Source organism: Fundulus heteroclitus, unplaced genomic scaffold (genome assembly GCF_011125445.2).
Source record: "Fundulus heteroclitus isolate FHET01 unplaced genomic scaffold, MU-UCD_Fhet_4.1 scaffold_144, whole genome shotgun sequence".
In the NCBI taxonomy this organism is placed as follows: domain Eukaryota; kingdom Metazoa; phylum Chordata; class Actinopteri; order Cyprinodontiformes; family Fundulidae; genus Fundulus; species Fundulus heteroclitus.
In genome coordinates, this window is record NW_023396556.1 from 254,983 (window position 1) to 275,575 (window position 20,593).

The 20,593-nt window shown below is 37.4% G+C and overlaps 1 protein-coding gene across 1 annotated transcript in view; it reads left to right on the top strand.

Moving 5' to 3' along the window:
* LOC105930540 (glutamate receptor, ionotropic, delta 2) overlaps window positions 1-20,593 on the top strand; it is a gene marked incomplete at its 5' end in the record, with an annotated part of 302,244 nt that overhangs the window by 247,238 nt on the left and 34,413 nt on the right. The window contains 1 exon segment of the mRNA XM_036129181.1: window positions 1,367-1,533. Within this exon segment, the coding sequence (XP_035985074.1) occupies window positions 1,367-1,533 (167 nt within the window).

A 20,593-nucleotide genomic window follows, 5' to 3' on the forward strand; every position in this document is an offset into this window, starting at 1 on the left:
TCTGAAAATATAATTGTAAAACATGTCTTAGATTATCAAATCTTGTGAGCGATATCAACATACCTGGTGTTAGAAATCTCCACATATGCTGCTCATAATGAATTATTTAAGACATTTGAATTAAACTTAGTACCACAGGTGTCTCCTATGTTTAATAGTGGGCAATTTAAAGAGATCTGTACTAATTTTTGTGCTGCAAACCCTGTGAATCTTTTCAATTCAACAGCAATAATGAGAAGGCATAACATTATTCTTCAAAGCAAATAGTGGTGCTCTTCCCTATCTTTTGAAGGTTGTAAAGAGTAAAATGAGCCATTCTGATATCCTGCAATGACATGCTGAAGACACACATACACACACGTGTCCCTAAATAAACACACACACGCAAACACACTCTGCAGCAGTCTAAAGGCTGTGAAATTACCCAATCAGAGGGCCTTGTCAGCCCTGAGACATTAGTCATTATGTATGAGCCAAGTGAGGCAACACACACAAGCGCTAAAACACAGACAGGTTTGAAAATTTTATAAAGCACCATTAAAGTTAATGACACACCAAGTCCAAAATAATGTATTATGAAAAAAAGTGTGTGTATGTGTGAGTCTGTGTGTATCTTTCTGTGTCTGGCTGCTGTATTTATCACTGTTTGAAGTATCAAAAGAGACTTTTATGATAACATCACAGCCTCCTTATTTTCCCTTTTTATGAAAAAATAAAGTTATCTTGAATGTTAACTACAGGATGTGTTAACGACGAGCACTTCAACTCAACTACACTGTGATTCTTATTTTAAGTCTATTAATGTTTTTTTTTCCAACAATAATCTCAAACTTTAGAGACAGTACCCACAGTCAGACCAAAAAACACTGATAGGATGGATATGTTGCCTGTATAAAACATAAAAAGTGTCCCAAACTTAACTTCACAGTGTGTGCTAAACGAGTTATAAATAGGCTGTTCGGATCACATATTGTATCTAAAGCTGAGAGAATATTGAAAAGTAGAATTGCTTTACTGTCATATCTACTAGTCCACAGCACATAACGAGTCCATTTGGGGTGCAATATTACTCCCTTAGACAAATAAATCGCTGGGAGAACATAGTTAAGAAGTCTCGTTGTACTAGGGGAAATTAGTACTAACAGATTTATCCCTGCTTAATGCGTCTAACCGTGACTCTCCAAACAAACAAAGGCTTTAAATTGGTTAGTTTTTATACTGGGAATCCAGCTGTGATTATCAGAATAACTCAGATACTCCATAGGATTCCAGCTGAATGATTAAGTTAAAACTTTCTAACTAACAACTTTCTGAACACTGGAATCATATATCTAATGTCTTATTTTTCTGTTTCCCTTTCATTAAGGTGAAATATGGCCGCTTCGGTTTTGTGTGGGATGCAGCAGTGCTGGAGTATGTCGCCAATAATGATGAGGATTGTTCCTTCTACACTGTGAGCAGCAATGCACCAGACCGTGGCTATGGCATCGCCATGCAGCATGGCAGCCCCTACAGGGACATTTTCTCCCAGAGGTAAGAGCCAGAGGAGTAAACAACATCCTGGCAACATCTATGCCCACGTTGCATTTCTTATTACAGCGAATCCATTAAATGTGCATTGATTGGGGTGTTTTGTTTCTCATTCTTTATCCCAGTCCTTCCTCTTCAATTTAAGGTTTAGAAGTGTACTAATAAGTTATGAATAATGCATTTTCATGTTCCTGCTCCTCCTGATTCATTTCAGTCAAGTAAATTGGCTACTCCTATAAACAGACTTTTTTCTCTTTTCAGTTGTCTATTCATCCATCCGTCCATCCATCCATCCATCCATCCATCTATCCGTCCATCCATCCATCCATCCATCTATCAATCTATCCATCCATCCATCCATCCATCCATCCATCCATCCATCCATCCATCGATTTTGGAGTCTGAAAAGGTTTGAAATGAAAAGTATAGGAACCCTGTATAAAATGTGACCATTAGTAATGCTAGAAGGTTTTGTTCTTTAGGACTGGTGCTAAGTAAAGAAGCAGAATAAGTTGCACATCTGTTTCCCAAGAAACAGTAAAAAAAAAAAAGAAATTACCAATAGATTGTTACAACTGCTTGTCCTAAGGGAATTATTGCCCTATGTAGTGAATTTGGGCAATAGAAACCCTGAACTGATTCCAATGTTTCAACCTTAAGAGCTGATCCCAGTAGTTTATCTTGTTGGGCCAACAAGAAAGTCTGTACTGTCTTGTCAATCAACACAGCAACTAAATTTATTCATTTATTCATTATCTTCCCAAACAAGGAAGTATGGTAATTTTTGCAGCTGCTAGACAAAGGTCATTCACTCATTTCCTCTCTGCAATTGTGTCGTGCACCTCCAATCTGGAGGAATTCCTTGTTTGTCTGTTTACATTAATCTTTAATGTCACGCTGCGACATAAAACCACGCCGCCAGACTGCAACCTCAGCAGGTGCAGTTATTACTGTGAGGGCCCCATAAGGATCACCTCCTTCCCAACTGAGTGCCATGCTGGCCTCATTTGCAATCAAGTATAAGATCATTTCAAGATGAAAGGGGAAATGTTTCTAATGCCCTCATTACATTAGTGAAAGTTACATTATGTAAAATAGATAGGGATGTTTTTATTGGTGTTTGTGAATATCTACATGTGTTTGGTAAAAGAATTGAACATGACTCAGTGCAAGGGCCAACGTATTAGAGTATGTGGATGTTGAGGTCTCTTAAGAGCTCCATATCTGATGAAGCGTTGCACTTCAGAATATTGCCCATCATGACTTTTATTGAAATAAACAAGCAATTAATTGGAAAGCCATGTCTGCAATTTACTTTTATTATTATTGTGTTAAGGTCTCACTCTTGGGAAGGCGGGTTCAAACAGTGTCCTTACTTGGACCTAATGCTTCAAACTAAAACATTGTGTGGAATTATCAGGGGAAGAATATTGTTGCGGATGTATAATTGTTTCGTTTCTCTTTTAGATCTGTCATTCTGACATTCTCTATTACGCTGATTAGTGAAGCACAGCATGGAGGTTTAAAAGGAATTATATTAGCAGTCTGTGCCTTTGCTCCGTGGAGAGAAACATTTCACATTTAGTTGCCTTCTGTGGTCCAATCATTACAAATCTTGAGAGTTGTTGATGTCTCATTCATTTGGATTTGTGCTGATAAAACAATTAAGAAGTAGGTAATCATATTGCATGGTATTTTACTCACTGAATAAATTACCAATTTTGGTTGTAAATCCACAGTACATCTTATTATGAGTAAATGATTAACTTAAAATGACTTCCTATTTTATACTAGAAGTGTTTGCTGAAAGGGGAAAAGTACATATTCTTCTCTCGTTTTAACACAATTTTCTAAGGTCTTTTATGAAATGCCTATGGCCATGGTTGCTTTGTAAGTGGTTGATACGAAAATTTGTTTTGAGTGCCACTTTGTACCAACCATTTAAAAGGTAAAGCTAATCAACATCAGTATTGATTAGCTCAATACCAGTGGGGGAACATGTGCCTTTCTCCAGGAGTCATTGTGCGAGAAGCGGGGTACGCTCTGAAAAGGTTGGCAGTCTATCATAGTCTCTTAAAAATAAGTATAGATACTGTATAGAAATATAGAAATAAGTATAACTCCAAGTGTAAAGTAAAATGGACAACCATAAACAGAGAAAAAGTCCTAATGGATCTAGGAATACAAAACCTTAACTATTTTCTAATTGCGAAGTGGAAAACCAGCGGGATATGCTCACTGCTGTGCTCAATGACAAGCTAACTACTATTAGCAAGATCAACTGTCAACAACGTTTGTTTTTGTGTTATGTGTATTCAAACACTAAAGAAACCACAGAGTGCATTAAAAGGCCTCATTTGCATTACAGGCAAATGTGGTCCAAATCCGATTTTTCTGGGGTTAGTTGTTCAAGTCAGGCTTTTTAGAACCAGTGGGAACACTCAGATCTTTGTGGTCCTGTATTAGACTAATATCTGGTGTCTCTTTGGGTAGAATCTATACTAAAACTGTATGTAAACAAAAAAGGTACAAAATTTAATATATATATATATCTATCTATATATATATATATATATATATATATATATATATATATATATATATATATATATATATATATATATAATGTATAAAACCATGTCCATGATCATGTAATTTCAATTTATTGATCACAGCTGCATCTGAAAGTTTGTGTATCAGGTTCCACCCTCTACGAGCCCAGATTCATTCATAAGTGGTCAATGCACAACAACTCATGAATCTTAATGTGTATTAAAATAAATCAGCTGATCTTTTTTTTTCATGGTGAAATGGCAACCATAGTGAAAAAACTTCAGAGAGAGGCGTTTATTAAATGTGTAAATCTGAGGAAAAAACATAGATGTTGTTCACATTAAAGGAACTTGGTAAAAAGTGGATTTAATTGCTGTTTTAAACCTCAAATGAAAATTAATTGGGGCTCGACACAGATCAACATCCTTACACACGTCAGTTTGAAATGGAGCTGTGTGCCCTTTCACAACATGCATTGGTGGCATATAACTTCACTTAAGTAGTTTGCATAAAATGTGTGGCAGACATTTTCCCTATATTCAACAATTCTGTAATCAGATTTAAACCAGAGGCTGTTGAGCTTGTTCCACAGGTCTGTCTTACCCTTTTATCCCATGACTGTTAGGGCTCTGTGACGTTGATGGGGCAATTTCAGCCCTCAATTCACTGTCAACATCTTTCAGATGTTGGCAAGGCATGAAAAACACATGTAGATCACAGATCACAGAGAGATTTCGCCAGGATAACACGCGGTGACCGTAAAATACTCTTGACTTGACTCTGGATTGAAACTATTATGTGAAAACACTTATTTATATCTCAGGATTGGTATATAAAGCTGATGATACATCTGCACAGTGCTGTGCATTGCCATATTTTTGTATTCATTAAGAATGAATCCAAATGAATGATTGAACTAAACTTCATTAAATGCTTACACATAGACCTTTTGAGATCAAAGTTGACTTATGTACTCAAATGTTTTTTGTAATAATAGAGAAAATGCTTTTTTATCTTTATTTATTTAGAATTGAACACCTTACGCTGCTTTGATTTGTTAGCAAATATCAGGATACGCTATCTCCTCCGTTTCCTCGGTTATTTTAGTTCATTTTTGTTTTATGTCGAAAGGAGTAAAAAGCATTAAATTGTGTATTATCATGCAGTCAGTAATGGCCTCTGTAGGAAACAGAAGAGCAGACTGCTGTGATGGAGCCATAACACTGAAGGGAAATGTTGTGGAACTGCAACACAAGCCTTAGTATATCACATCAGACAGGCTGTGTTATCTACAGATATGAGATGGGCATGATTTTGATCTATTGAACATACGCTGTGGTATCAATCTTATCTGCTAAATGTGGAATTTAGAAACCAGGTTGTGCAAGGTATATCACTCTAACAAAACAGTAAAAAAGAAACAAGATTCAGGGACAAGAATATGCTTAAATAAGCCGGTTGCATGTATAAAAACCACATTAATGTTCACCTTTTGAGTCTTTTTGATTTTTAATGTCTTTATATTAGAACAATAGTCAAGCTAATTGGCTTTTACTTTATAAAATCTAATAAGAATATTTGCTTTATAATACAATTTACAATATTTTTACGATTCTGATACGCAATAAGAACGATTTTCTCCTGCTATTCTCCTTTGTGTTTGTTTTTTTAACATATGTCATGTGTAAATCAACTCCTACCTCCATTATTTTGTATTTACGATTTTCCTTACATCCATGCATTTTCCAAACCATGTAGTTCTAGCTGTACTGGTCCAGATTGGTATCAGTCAATACAAAACCCATGACTTTCAAATGCAATCCAACAGCGAATATTGCAGTGCAAGGATGCCTCTTTCTCCGCCTGATACGGATGGTGGGATTGTGGTGTCAACGCATGAAGAATATTTCAGCACATCCCAAGCATCCTTAATCATGTAGAAGTCTCTATTCTGTGGTGACAAAAACATTTCTAGTGTTGTCTAAGTCTCTCTGAACCTCTTGTCTAAGTTTGAGTCATAGAAATCATTAAATAGTTTTTCTGGAAATGTCAGTGCCAACAGAACACCAATTAATGGAAAAAAACAAAACATAACGAAACAAGGTCATTTATTTCATTCAAGGTTTCAAGGGTTCATTCATTGGTCAGTTGACCAATACTTTTAGGTGTAGAGTAATCTAGCCCTGACCAAGTGAAGTAATCTAAGATTATAGCACTGTCCCCACAGGTTTTTCAGTTTGGCATCTGGAACTGTAGGGACAAAGCTCATGTTTTATTCATCCTGCCCTAATGGGACAATAATCTTTGAGCAGAGTTATTTCTCCCAGTCTCATTTTAAACCCTGTTTCTCTATGACTCACCGATAAATCATTTTCGTAAGACTACACACATGTTTACTCCAAATGGTCTGCATTGTTATACTTCAACACTCTAATGTACAGCAAATTATGTCTTCTGCTTTGGCCTAAGTTCTGCAGAAGCGTCACTCAAGTCACAGCCAATTTAAATTTCCCTTTTGTTGTTGCTCCACGTCAAAATGCCAAGATACTAGGACTTATTGAACAAAGAAACATTTTCTTCCACAGAAAAAAAATCCCTAACATTTGCAGATGTAGATCTATAAAGGAGTAGTAGAACCACTGTAGATGAAAAACAGAAATCTGGCCAGAGGACTAAATTTCCACCAGTAAACTAAAAAAATTCTAGAGTAATTTAACATATTTACAAAACAAATGTACACCATTAAAACTAGATTATTATCTGTCATTGTAAAATAAGAAATTTGTAAGAAAGAAGTTATATATGAAAAAAATAGGTTACTGAAATTATAAAGTCAAACATTTGTGGGGGGAAAAAATAGCAAAAGTCCACTTAAGATTTAAGTCGTAAAAGTAACAGATGCGCCTGTCGAAATTTTACAAAATCGAAATGGTAGATCTGAGCTGTTGTCTTGTATCGGAATAACATCTCATGGGAGAGGTCATTTACATCGGAGAAAAGGAAAACTTTCTTATAAATATGTAAAATTAATCCAGACATTTCTCAGTTTATTTATTTGTGTCCACATTGCCATTTAATTTTATCTTAATACTCTGTTGTAGAAGAGCCATAGTCCAGCTGCAATATACTAAACTTCAAGCTGCTAACGGGTGCTGTGTAACGAAACATGTTTTGTTTCCTCCCTCTTTAAAAAAGAAAAAAACACTTATTAGGAATGCTATCTCCCTCTCAAACACTTAATTATGCTGACAGTACAATATCTTCATAAAAATGTGTATTGAAAACAACATCCATTCCATATCCTTGTTTTACTGATTCCCTTTGATTTGTTCCACTGCCATTTCATCTTAGTGTTATTTTAGCCATCTTATATTGGTGATTTGAATATTGCAAATACGTATATTAGCACTGCAGTGATGTAAAATGATTCCTGAGAGTTTTAGGAAAGAACATCAATAACCTGACCCTTTGTCAGTTTTTGTTTTTCCATTCAGACTCTGAACGGGACAACAAACATGGAGGCAGGTGAATGATTGAGAAGTTTTAGCAAAGAACGTTGAAACTGAGGAGACAGGGAGGGCTCTGGTCACAAACTGAAAACAGAAAATGAACAAGGTTGAACGCCGACAGCAGACAGATTGGTGACTTTAACAGCGCAGCCGTCGGCTTACGGTGTAGATGAATGGGTGGTTCCAGGGAGGGTGTGAGTTGGTACACATGGAGCTGTGATTGGCAGTCTGAGCGGAGGTCTGTGCAGTGCTTCTCGGCAGGTAATCTTTGCTGGTGAACGCTGGAGGGTGAACAGGCAGGCGATGATTTGACGGAGCAATAGGACGAATCTTCACCAGTGTAGGAGCGTTGTTGAACAGGAGTCCTGGAAAGGCCTACTTGTTTTTTCTCAGGAACAGGAACACAGTTGTAGCTGGGTGAAGGTCCAGCACCATAACCAGAGACTTCTGCAGGGAGAGAACATGGAAGAGCTACACAGGAACAACCAAGTTTCCAAGGTAGGGATCTGAGGAACAGGGATCGGGTCAGGTCACCTCTCTGGGTGAGCTAATGCTCTGACTCCTGCCTCCTTATATGCTCCACTTAATTGCAGCTGATTAGCAGCGCCTGTGGCTGCAGCCTGCCAGCCGCACCCTGCAGTTAGAGAGAGAGAGAGAAAGCACCACAAACCACCACACAGAGCTGTGCACCTGGCACCCTTATTATCTTGATTTATTTACATTTTGTAAACACTGATTGTGCAACACTGACCTAATGTCTGCCCTGCATAAAACAAAAGGAAATATTCTTTTGAAGATCTTGAGAGGCTTACTTTCTTTGATATTTTTATTGCCTAAAATCTCCCTCTGAGCGAAGATCAAAATTTCAACCTTGTTAATACGTCAGGAAGATGGGACGCATCAGCCATATGGGTCTACTTTAAATCTGCGGAAAATTGACTGAACTCTTAAAATGGCATTGTCAGAGAGCCTATGTTTGTAGAAGACTGGAGACAGGAGACCAGTTTATTTGCCAGTTTGGGCTTTAAACCATAGGATTCTCCACTGTTAAGAGACAAATTAGGATATCCATGGAGCTCAATTTATTGCGTAAAATGTGGGAGGGGTAATGATAATGCAAACTATTTGAAGTTTTATGTATTTAATTGTTTATGTATTTATTTATTTATTATCAAGGCAATACCATAATTTAAACATAAAGTTTCATATGGGGGCAACATAATATCTGGGCCTTAACTGAAAACTAGACTTAGACTTAGACAGACTTTATTGTCATTCATCTGCACATTCACAATGTACATCTAAGCGAAATTTGGTTGCAAGGCTCCGAGTAGAAACGGAAGAGAAATATTGTGAATATAAGTATTTATATATTCATAAATATATGAATATATATATATAGTTGCAAAAAAAAAAAAAAAATATATATATATATATATATATATATATATATATATATATATATATTCATGCAGCTACTACAATGTAGTATTGTACCCCCCAAAAAATTATTTACAATAATAAATGTGCAGAAAACTTATATGTAAGACCATATGAATAGTGCAAATACATGTAGCAGCATGTAGAGTACACAGTGAACACAGTATGGCGAGTATGGCGAGCAGTCTATGATGGGCATGGGAGGGGTCTTTATGGTTGTCTGAACCCTGGTCATGCAGTGTCATGAATGGAGGGAAGCGTTGTTCCGATGATTCTTTCTGCTGTCTTCACCACTCTCTCTACACGTTTGCAGTGTTAGGCATTGCAGGCCCCAAACGAGACAGCTATGCAGCTGGTCAGTAGGCTCTCTATTGTGTTGTTGTATAAATACACACATCATGAGCATTTTACAATCCAGAGTCTAATTCATCTTATGTGTACACATACCTAGCAAGTAAAGCTGATTCAGATTTTTTTTTAAATCTTGCTGTGGAAATTTGTACTTCATTACTGCACTTAGTTTCCATTGCTGTTCAGTAGTTGTTGAAATGGAATACCCATCTGGGAAGTATGTTTAAGACAAACCAAAGGATGAACAAATGAATACTGTAAAGTATACTAAAATGAGTATTCTAATAAAACTTTAACCTGAAAATACAGACACTACTGGCACTCTGCAGGTACTACACCATATCGTCCTCTGTTGAACCATGTTTGAACAATTGAGATGCCACCCGACAAATCATGGGGACCAAACCAGCTATTGTTGCCTTAACAATCTCTGTCCTCTTAGTGGATGTTATGACTGATCAGAACAGTTTCACTGGAAAATTGAAGCCCTCCCAATATTCATGGGGAGAATCTCTACAACTTCTGTGGAGTATTTACTCTAGATGTGTGCGTCTGTGTATGTGCTCTGCATGGTTGAAAAGTGTTTGGTGTGTGCACATTACCAGTGATAATATTAAAGATGAAAAAGGACTTATTTGCTGTGACACTTGAAAGAAAACATGAGCAGGGCAGCATCTGTAGAAACAGACAGACTGCTATGACTTCATCATTTTCAAACTCTTTTTTTTTTTGCTATGGGGTTCCTTTGCTGGAGTTAAAGTGCAGCGGCACTTTGCGTCTGTGTTTCTGTTTGTGCGCGCGGGCAAATCTGCAAGCATTTGTCAGCATTGTGGAATAATCTGGAAGTGTGTTCATGATTCTATGTGTGTATGTGTGTATGTGTGTGTGTGTGTGTGTGTGTGTGTGTGTGTGTGTGTGTGTGTGTGTGTGTGTGTGTGTGTGTGTGTGTGTGTGTCCTGCTCCATGATTGATGGAGACAGCCTGCAGATTTACCAGAGTCAGAAAACAGTGCCATAAAGGGCTGCTCTGCTAATTTAAACTGACAGCTACTGACAAGTTGTTTTGAAGTGCTGAAGGGGCAAGATTTAAAAAAAAAAAAATCCTCTCTGGGGAATGCATTATTTTGGTGTCTGCTTGTTGGCAGGCATTGATATGAAAATTTGAAGCATAAGATGGAATCCATGGCAGATGGACATCTCGGAACTGTTGCTGGCCATGCATTTTATTGCACTTGTGAAGCATGTTTTAAACTTCAGCTACAAGATGGAGATGCCTTCTTGTGTGTTATTATGGAAGACCAAGCAGAGTGTAAATGTTTAGGAGTGTGGCGACTGCAGGAAATGGGGTTTAAGCATAAATACCAATAAAAAGCCCAGAGAAAATTAATAGCAAGCTCATTGTTTTATTAATACTGTGCTTTTTTTATTACCTTTTGCACAGTTGTTTACTAAGCAGAGGGCACCATGTCGATTGTTTGATTTTGGTCCTCCTCTCCAAAAGATATATTGTTGTTTTATTACCTGGCTGAAAGCGAGCGTTGTGCTATTAGCTTGAGGGCTGATAGCTGAATGGTTCTAAAATAGAGCCACAATATGCTGTATTTCTGTGGGGACCCTGGCAGAGCATGTTCTGTGGCATGCTTGAGGGGCCAAATGACGATTACCACAGTGACAAATCTCTGTCACAAACACAGATAAATCACACCTCGGGGGCCAGAGGGTAGATTGCTGCGGTGAGGGCACACCAGAGGCTATCTTCACTATGAAGAAATGTTGTTAGATTGTTTAGCCCTTTTCACACATTGGGCACAAAAGATTAATGGCTTTATCAGTCTTTTAAACAGACTGCTTTTTTTTAGTCGATCGCTCTCATACTTCTGTCATGCATCTGGGTATTGACATTATTAGGTATCCTTTCAAGATTTTGTATAACTGGAAGAACTTTATTTTTACATTAGGGCTCTCAGCATTCAATATTGTTAGCTGGACTTTGTCAAACAGCAGTCAACAGTTGTAAAATCTTCAAAAACACAATAAAAAGGAATAAAATAAGCACTAGAAGAACAAATTTAGAATGTGGTTAAGAAGACATTGCACATTACATACTAAGCCACCCTTAACGCCAGAAGACAGCTCAGTGTTGTCCAGAACCTTTATGACAAAGATTAAAAGGTCACCAGGTCACAGCAAATTTGGAAAGTCAAGTTTCAGAGTGAAGGCAATTATGCCTCTACTGTGCTCTTAACATAAACCAAACAGTGTGTTTCCTATAAATTGCCTACCTATCCCACCACAATGTCACCATCAAGAGTGTCATATCTGCTCTAAGAGAATTCCTCAAAACTTTTGTTGTTGTTTTTTTTTTTTCAACTATGAACATGGGAGGTTTCTGCACCTCCACGTTAAGTTCATGTCTTTCTGCGGAGGAACAAACACCATCATGGGGGTTCATAGCTTCTTCTTTTTTTTTTTTTGTTTCTTTAAAGACTCCACAGAAACCATCCACGTTCAGGCTAATTTTTAATGTTGAGGTGTGGTCTTATTCTGGAGACAAAGGACCGTGCCAATTTGCATAGTATGGTAACCCTTCAACGAGACAGAGTAATGAAAGAAAGAACATCAATGAAGCAGCTTTTTATAAACCTGACAAATCCATACATTAACATTTCCATGCCTTTTTTTAACCCTGAATGAAAGTGATCTGTATCCAAAGTCTCAGGACAAAATATAAGTTTGGTTCTGCAGGCTGTGGGTGGTATCTGAAGCTAAATGCGTTCATTTAGTCCTTCTGTCAAAGACTGAATCTGTGTGAATCCTGCTCCACGCTGATTGTTTTAATATTCATTGTAGTGATTTTGTTGAAAGATGGGTTGAGTCGTGAGCTAAGCTGACATATTAAACATTATTACAGATTTAGTGAAAACATTTGTAAAAACAAGCTGACAAGATAGGCAGATAACCCCCAGAGTGCCGAGTTTCCTCTGAAAAAGGAGAAACAGCTTAGACTTAGAAGAAAGATACATGGTTTGTTTGAAGGTTGAGTCTCTGAAAAATAAATGTCCCAAGGTATATTTACTATGACTCAGCCTTGTCTGTGTGTTGTTCTGCACTGGCAAGTAAGTGATCGTGGGAGGATCATTGCAGAAGTCAAAATCCAATCACTTACATTTAGAGGTGTTGGGGTCAAGGCAATTGATCCTGCAATTTTTTTTTAGCTCATTCTTTAACTGTTGCTGTGAGATTGTGTCTGTCATTAGTGTTATCAGTGAAATGAATTATTTAGATGTTGGTGCTCCAGCAGCAACTTCTGTCAATTCAAAACTGGCGGCCTGAGGAATCTCATTGGTATGAACCAAGTACTGTTCACTTGGATCCTCTGGTATTTATCTGTGAGAACTCAGAGGATTGTACATGGGTTTTAACATCTATTTAAAGCAATTTTGAAAAGCAAATGTACTATACAGTAATTGGATGTTTAGAGTGTATAAGAATTCCTAAAGGCAAGGCTAATAGAGGTTTCCCAAAAGAGATCACCAGCTTTTTGACCTCTGGGGCTGGTTCCACCCCTCCTGTACCCATAAATTGGATTATAAATGGACAGAGAACAAGAGCAGGATGAGATACAGTGCTGTGCAAAAAGTGCTTGTCCCCTTAAATATTTTTTTGCTTCACACTCTAATAATTCACTAAAGTGTGAAGCGTTTAGTGGTACAGAGTATGTGATAGCAAGAGTTCACAGTTGTAAAGACTTGAAGATGATACATTCGAGTGACTCGGTCTAACACAGGCAGAAAGCCATCTTAAAAATGTTGTGCAAAATGCATCAGACAAGTCATTCACACATGACACTGACATGTTCAGTTCCCATCTGAATAACGATTGTGTGAATGGGCTTTAGACCGCGGGATTTAATTTCCTGACATGGTGCAGGGATTTGGAATTTCAGAGAGCCAAGAGTGGATTTGCTCTATATTATTTACGAATAAGGCGAGGATAACATTTAGACAAAAACTGATTAAAAAATAGATCTGAGAAGGCTGCTTTGGTTTTATTATTACGTTGTTGATTTTAGGTTTCATGTCAATAAGTTCACATGATCATCTTGGAGTCCATGCAATCATGATGGTTTACATAATTCCTGAACATTTACAATCCCTTTGTGTAAGCTAAAGTGTTATGGAAGTGAGGCCGGGATGCAGATATTTGTACAATAACAATACACATTTATTTCCATCTCCTTTCGCTATAATATATTTTGACTAGCCTTCATTTCAGCGTCAAATCAAGCAAGGCATTCATACCTTCTTCATTGTTCCCTCTGCAGCCCCAGCTCACTCATGTGTTGATTTCATTTCCTCTTCACACCATGAATTTAAGACCAGCCTCTGTAAGTGATCTATCACTAATATGAAAGTACTTCTCTACTGAAGCTCGCTTTGAAGTGATATTAAGGTGCTATGAGTCTCAGTGAATACATAGTAAACTGTATATAGCTCATAAACAGTTTATTTGTGATGCTTTAAATTGCCTGGCAAGCTTTTATATTAGCTGGTCTCGTGAAAATAAAATTGTCAGCAACAGTTAAAAAACACTCCAGATGAACTGACTTCTAAAAGTTTGGTTATTGGAAACCTTTATATAAAACTTAATGAATAGAATAAGCTCTTTCTTTGCCAAATGGAGAGCGAAGCTAACTTGCATACATCAACCCACAAAATAAGTTGTTTTTAAAGTTGCCTTTGCCCATGTGGATCTTAGATTTTAATTTCACCTGGGAGCTTAAACAGAGTCTGTTGAATGGGGCTGGGGGTGTAACAGCATGTCACATACGCTTACTTCGAGCCAGCTGTGACAAAGTGTAGTCCTGGCATTAATGAAACCAGTTAAGAGCATTCAGTCGCATACATGCATTTAAACTGATGCATTGTGACATCAGCTGTGAGGTCCCACATCAGGAATAATAGTCTGAACTATGAGCTAAAAATGTCTTTGAAGATTTAGATGAACACAGGTATCTTTGAAATAGAAGCTGAAGGAGAGAAGAACTCTAAAGTAGATTTGATGGATGATTGCTGCACATATGGAAAATACAGACAAAGCTTCTAGGATGAGCCTCCAAATTCAATTAAAACGCTTTCACCTTTTAATTGCTTCTACAAAAGCTCGGAAAAGAACCGGTTTGGCTTTCCACAGCAAGAGGGCCAACTCAGGTGATTTTGTCAATGAAAATGTGTCCTCCTCTGGTCGTTTGATCTTTAGAGCATTGTGGCCCATAGGGAAACTGTTTAAGTACACAGAACACATTCTCTGTCTTGGTACCCCTGGATAACTGTGTCCTAATAACGTCTTCATTTATAAACATTGTTTAAACAACAGGTATTGTTTGTTGAATGCTCTTTCCAATGCCAACCGACGGCTCTCTTATCTGAATTTACCAATCGCACTAGAAACATTGGTTTCAAGAAGGATCTGCTATGTAAACATTGGATTTCCCATTTTAAGATACCTACAGTGTCCATAAATGGTAGATACCTGTGCTTATATAAATTCAGCTCAAAACAGCGATGTGCATAAGCTACAGGATGGGCAGCATCAAAGATGAAAGATGATGAACTTGTTCTATTCTAGTGTTAGTCAGTGTTGAGGTTCCATGGCTTTTATCTTAAATTTAAATTTTTTTAACTATTTTAAGAATTTAAAAAGTATAACTACTTTGAGAATTTGTAAGATGGTGCTCATCATTTTCAACATTATCACTGGTTCTCTCCATGTGCCTGCCTGCTAGAGAAGCTGTTATTTCTTTTTGGCCAGGCAAAGATTTGGTGCCAAGATTGAACTAGGTTTTTCATCCCAGGGTTGGTGTTTCAGTGATAGAAACAGATAGAAAGACCTAGTGCTAAGCAAGCATAGGAAACAGTTTGAAAGAAAAAAAATACCCTGATGCTGTCTCTTTGTTGTTTTCTCACATCTTGATTTGTACAACCGATACTTTTAACAAACCAAGGCATTAGAACATCTGTACATTTTTATTACTTTTCTGTCTTTAATTTAGTGCTCTCAAACTTAAATCCTGGTTGGGCCGATGTCCTGCAACTTTTAGCTGTGTCCCTCACTCTACACACCGGAATCAAGTGGCTAAACTGCCTCATTTACACGCAGTCAAGCTCTGCAGAGCTCTGCTAATGAGCTAATATTGGAATGAGGGTTGAAGCAGAGATGCATCCAAAGTTGCAGGACACGGTCCTCGAGGACTGGAGTTTGAGGCCTCTGCTTTAATCTAACCATGGAATAGGTAGGAAAAAATAAGCTCCTGAGCTATTTCAGTGATGTAATGTTAGTGCAGTTATATAACATTTCAAGTGAGGGCCTATGTACCCATCAGAGCATTTATGCAACGATTCGACTCTTTCCCAGCCATTCCGTTGTAGATTTTGCACTGTACTTGGTATTATTTTTTAGGCACATGGTTCTGCTTACACTAGGATCAGTTCCCATAAAAAAAATAGACTCTTCACTGTCTAAAACACACCGATATACAGACAAGACCAGAGTTTACTAAATCATTCAAAGTGACCAAGTTATGTAAGGGTAATTAAAGCCAACTTTACCTTTTTGTGCTACGCTGAACCTTCCGTTGTGTATTATAGACAAACACTGCCACTTAGTGTAGCTTTCTGTTGAACGTTACATCAGAAGTTCTCATTACTTTGCAATGGTGAGCCATGATGTCATCTCTGTTGTGAGAACCCACACAAATTATTCCAGATCAGCAATACCAAAACGTCTACATTTACATATTCAACCACATTTGTTCAAAAGTTACTCAAGTGTATATAAATTGCATTACCTTACTACTATTCCCTCTTGTTTACAATAAAACCAGTATAATTTGTTTTATTTTAAATTTTTATACCTCCTGCCTTCCTTCATTTATTTTATTTCTTACTTTTTTATTCCTATTTTGATTACATTGCATTTTCTTTATTTCCTTGTTTGCTTTCTTTCATGCTTGTTTCTTTTCGGTTCTTTTATTTAAAGCCCAGTTTCAGTAGAAATATCTGCAGTAGATGGATTATGAGAATTTGTATTTGTTATTTAAAGTTTTACAAAGAGTGGACTGAGGACTCTATTCATTTGAGTGTGGAAAAGTTAAATTTAAACTTGGAAACTGTGTAAGAACCAATAATTTTTAAGTTTGTATAAACTTAATTTTAGTTGTTGTCCCTGTATATTTGGCTTTCAGGAAGAACAAGTATAGACTGAAAAATTGCTTTATGACTCATTGTATGAACAAATAGGGTCAGTGAAAATTGAGGTTTGTCTTGTGAGAAGAGAGCAGCAGCTATTCCTCTGGATGGTAAGAGTTTCTTATTGTGCTGCTTTTTCTCTGTCCTGTTACTGAACGGCCCACAGTTTGTGTTGTGCTAGTATGAATATTGTGGTCAAGTGTATGTTGCCTGTCTATTATGGTGTGTTAAGAGAATAATTGACATCCTGGAGCTGTATTTTAAAAAAAAAAATCTTTCTTGGGAAAATGTTTCCCACAGATCTATAGCAAGAGAAGTGACTTTTTGCTTTACTTGCTGTGCCGTTTTTTGTTACCCCATGATGCCAACACGATATCGACTTCGGTATTGACATTTTTTGTCAGGGTTTTATTTCCCTTTTCTTATCTATGTCTCTCTTTTTATTAACTCTGTAAAGTATATCTCAGCTGTTGGACAGAGGATTGATATTTTTTTATGTTTTCTGTGGGAAGGACAACAGCAGTGTTGTAGATTTAGTATGTAGCTGATCACAACCAGTTTAGTCATTAAATAACCAACGTCTTAAGACATTCTAATTTTCTCAAGGGTGGTGAAGACATTCTTCTTCAGATGCATTCTTGCCATGTATGTTGGCGTATTGAAGTATTGTCCACTAAATTCTGTGGCAATGTGGCTCAGCTGGAGATTCCATTCTGTGTACTTCTGTATCAGATGTGGAGGCTACCTGTGGTAGCACATATCCCTGTGCTATTTAAATGCATGACTCTAACATGATGGTGTGATCGTAGTTTCTAATGTTTTGGTATGCATAAACAGAAACATCATTCCAGTGTGCAAAATCATGAATTTAATGTCAGATATTGGTGGTTTGTGCTCTCTGTTTGACTGTCTGAGCTCTCTTATTTCTAAGCACATAGTCCTTCACCAATTTATCACAGTCAAAGTTAGCCCACACACTTTCATTCAGTAAATCTTTATTAATCTCAGTTAACGACATCAGTCTGTCTCTCCCCCTCTCTAGTTCTACTTCAGTCTCCCTTCTGCTTTTGAAATGTTTAATGGTGGTTAATGGCTGCTGTACTTCTGTGCAATGTTTATCATGATTCAGCTTGATAATGTATTCCAGCTCACCCACACACTGTGGCTTAATGATGCTTAATTGAAAACTTTACTGACATAGTGTATGACATTGAACCCTGAAAGTGGTAATTGGAATAATTAAGCTTTGCAAACTTTACTCATGGGACCAAAGACCCCAGGGTGAATACCCTTTCCTCTTCTTTTCTTTTTGTCCTATTGACTACTGAAAGGTCAAGAGCTTCAGAAAAGGACCTAACGTTCAGGGTTTTAACATTTGTTCTTTTTTTTATCTTTTTACTGGATACCAAAATGAGTGGATGCTGAGGTGTTCACAACAAGTACTGAACACTCATGAGTGTAATGGGTCAACAAAAATTAAGGAAAGACTTACAACCAGATGTTTTATCTGAAGTGATGACAAAGTGAATTGCCAACTACTGTAATTTACCTCTTCATTTGCCTTACCCACTTAATCCTTGCAAGGTTATTAGGATTACACCCTGAACTGTTCCCCAGTCGATCAAATTTCCAAGTAAAATAAGAAAAACAGTAATTCATTTGTACTGTAGAGCAAATTAGAATCTCCAAATGTCCTAACATTCTTGTTTTATGACTATGGAAGGAGACCAGACAGCAAATACTCTGAGAAAACTCATGCATGCATTGGGAGAAAATAGAAACCACTCGCTGAACAATAGAAATTGGAAACATTAGAAATTAAAACATTATGTACTAAGAATATCTTTTGCAAATGTATTCCTTGTGCACTTCTATGGCAATATTATCTAGACCCTGTTCTAAATAGAAAGACAAAAAAATCACAAGTATGGTAGCAGACAAGAGGGGGAAACAGGGAAGGGGTGTGAGGCAAAAAAAATGTAAGTGATAGAATGTTGTATTAAACATGTCTTGAAATGTTAAATATTGGTTAACTTTCTACTAGATACGGAGTGCTGTAGGTAAGAGCCCGTTAGATTATTATGACCCATGCAGGGCTGTCAGCTAGCCTGCACATATGTGATCCACTGTCAAGTTCTGACAAATTTCTCTGGGCCAGGAATCTGCTTAGAGAATGTTTTAGATGACAGAACAAGAGAGGACCATGGCTCGTAAAAAGAGTTGGGTGGCATCTTGATTTTGATACAAAGTATTTTTTTTAACTATGCCAAATGTGGCACTTCTTTAAGAAAAATCTATACTCACGGTGCAATTTTTCGTGGTTACTTGTGAAATTGTAAGTGGTAAGTGGCACAGGGGCACATCAACATGTGACAAGGTGAAGCTAGAATTGGACCCACAATTTTCCGATTGCAACACAGTTATTCTACCAACTGAGCCACAGCCTTGCTATCACTATTCCCTAATGTAGCAAAACTTTTAAACACCCCTAAACGTAAGCATATGCAAAGCTGCAGGTACTTCGTTTCTGGATTTTATGTCACATTAAATGCTTCATGGAAAAATCCACAAAGCCTAGCCTTTCCTGCTTTGTTGTCGCAATATTTACTTTACAGGAAAAAAATGAAAAGCACTGGCAGTGTCAGAGAATAACGATTTCTCACACACTTCAAATTTCCCAGTGCGACCTTAAGAGGTGCGTTCTGATGACTCTACAGTACCCTGACCTGATCATTGTTAAAAATGTATGGATAGGTCTTAAATGAGCAGTGAATGCAGGGAGGTCTAAGAGCCTTGCAGTACCAGCTGCCCTCTGAAAAGAGCTTGAATAAAGAGGGAATTTTGGATCTTGTGATAATTGCTAAATAGGGATGTTAACTCAAAGGATGACCAAAATTTTGCTTATGTCAGTTTTGTTTTATTTATTAATTTCATGCATTTCTTTTTAGCCCCTTTACAAGAGCTGACCAGATAGCCAAAGTGTTTCACAATGAAATTAAAATCAATGAAAAACAAATAAAACAGATAAAAGAATAATGCCACAGTGCTACTGAACATTTGTTATATGGGAACATTCCAGAATAACTGTGACGATAAACTAAGTGATCCACAATGTACAAAGAAATGTAATAACGTAATAAATCCAAAATGTAGGGTAGGGCAGCTAGTAGAGGCACGATATAAAGGGATGGGGGAGGGGACTGAAAGACACAACATGGATTCACTCAGTGTCACAGTGAGCAATTACTGTAAAAAGCATGTGTAGCCTTTCTGCAATCAGCACGGTTTAGAAAAAGGCTTATTTTTAACTAAAAGACAAAGGTGGTAAAAGCTTGACTTGACTACACAGTCAATTTGTATGTTGAATTTTGTTAAAAATCCCCTATAGCTTTATTACAGAATCACTAAATTTAACATTAAGAGCATTGCCTACAGTGGTGACATTCTTGCTGAACCAAATGTTTTCAGTATTTTGTTAATTTAAAATGAGGGGATTTTTATTTAACTGCTGTCATACTACAGACATGCAATCAAGGAGGGAGTATGGAATGTGACTGGTGCGTGCCTGGTTTTAAAGACAAGTAAATCTGAAGAGCATCAGTATAATAGTGGAAATAAGGTGGTGCCAAATTAAAATTGCTCCCAGTGGCAGCAGATAGAGGGGAAAAAAGGACAGGACCAAGAATGGACCCCATTGGCACCCTACATAACAGAGGAGCACTGCATGAGGATTTGTTATTAATCAGAACTGTAAAAGACCTCTCCGTCTGATGAGATCCAAATCATTTTAGCACTGAGCTAGACATACCATGACACTGGCTTAAGCGGGAAAAAAAGGGACAGAACGATCACCAGTACCAAAGGTTGCCGTGAAGTCCAGCAGCTCCGGGACAATAGGGCCCTTACCATCTATGGACATAACAGTGTCATTACCTTCTTAAAGCAGACTCTGAGCTATGTCACA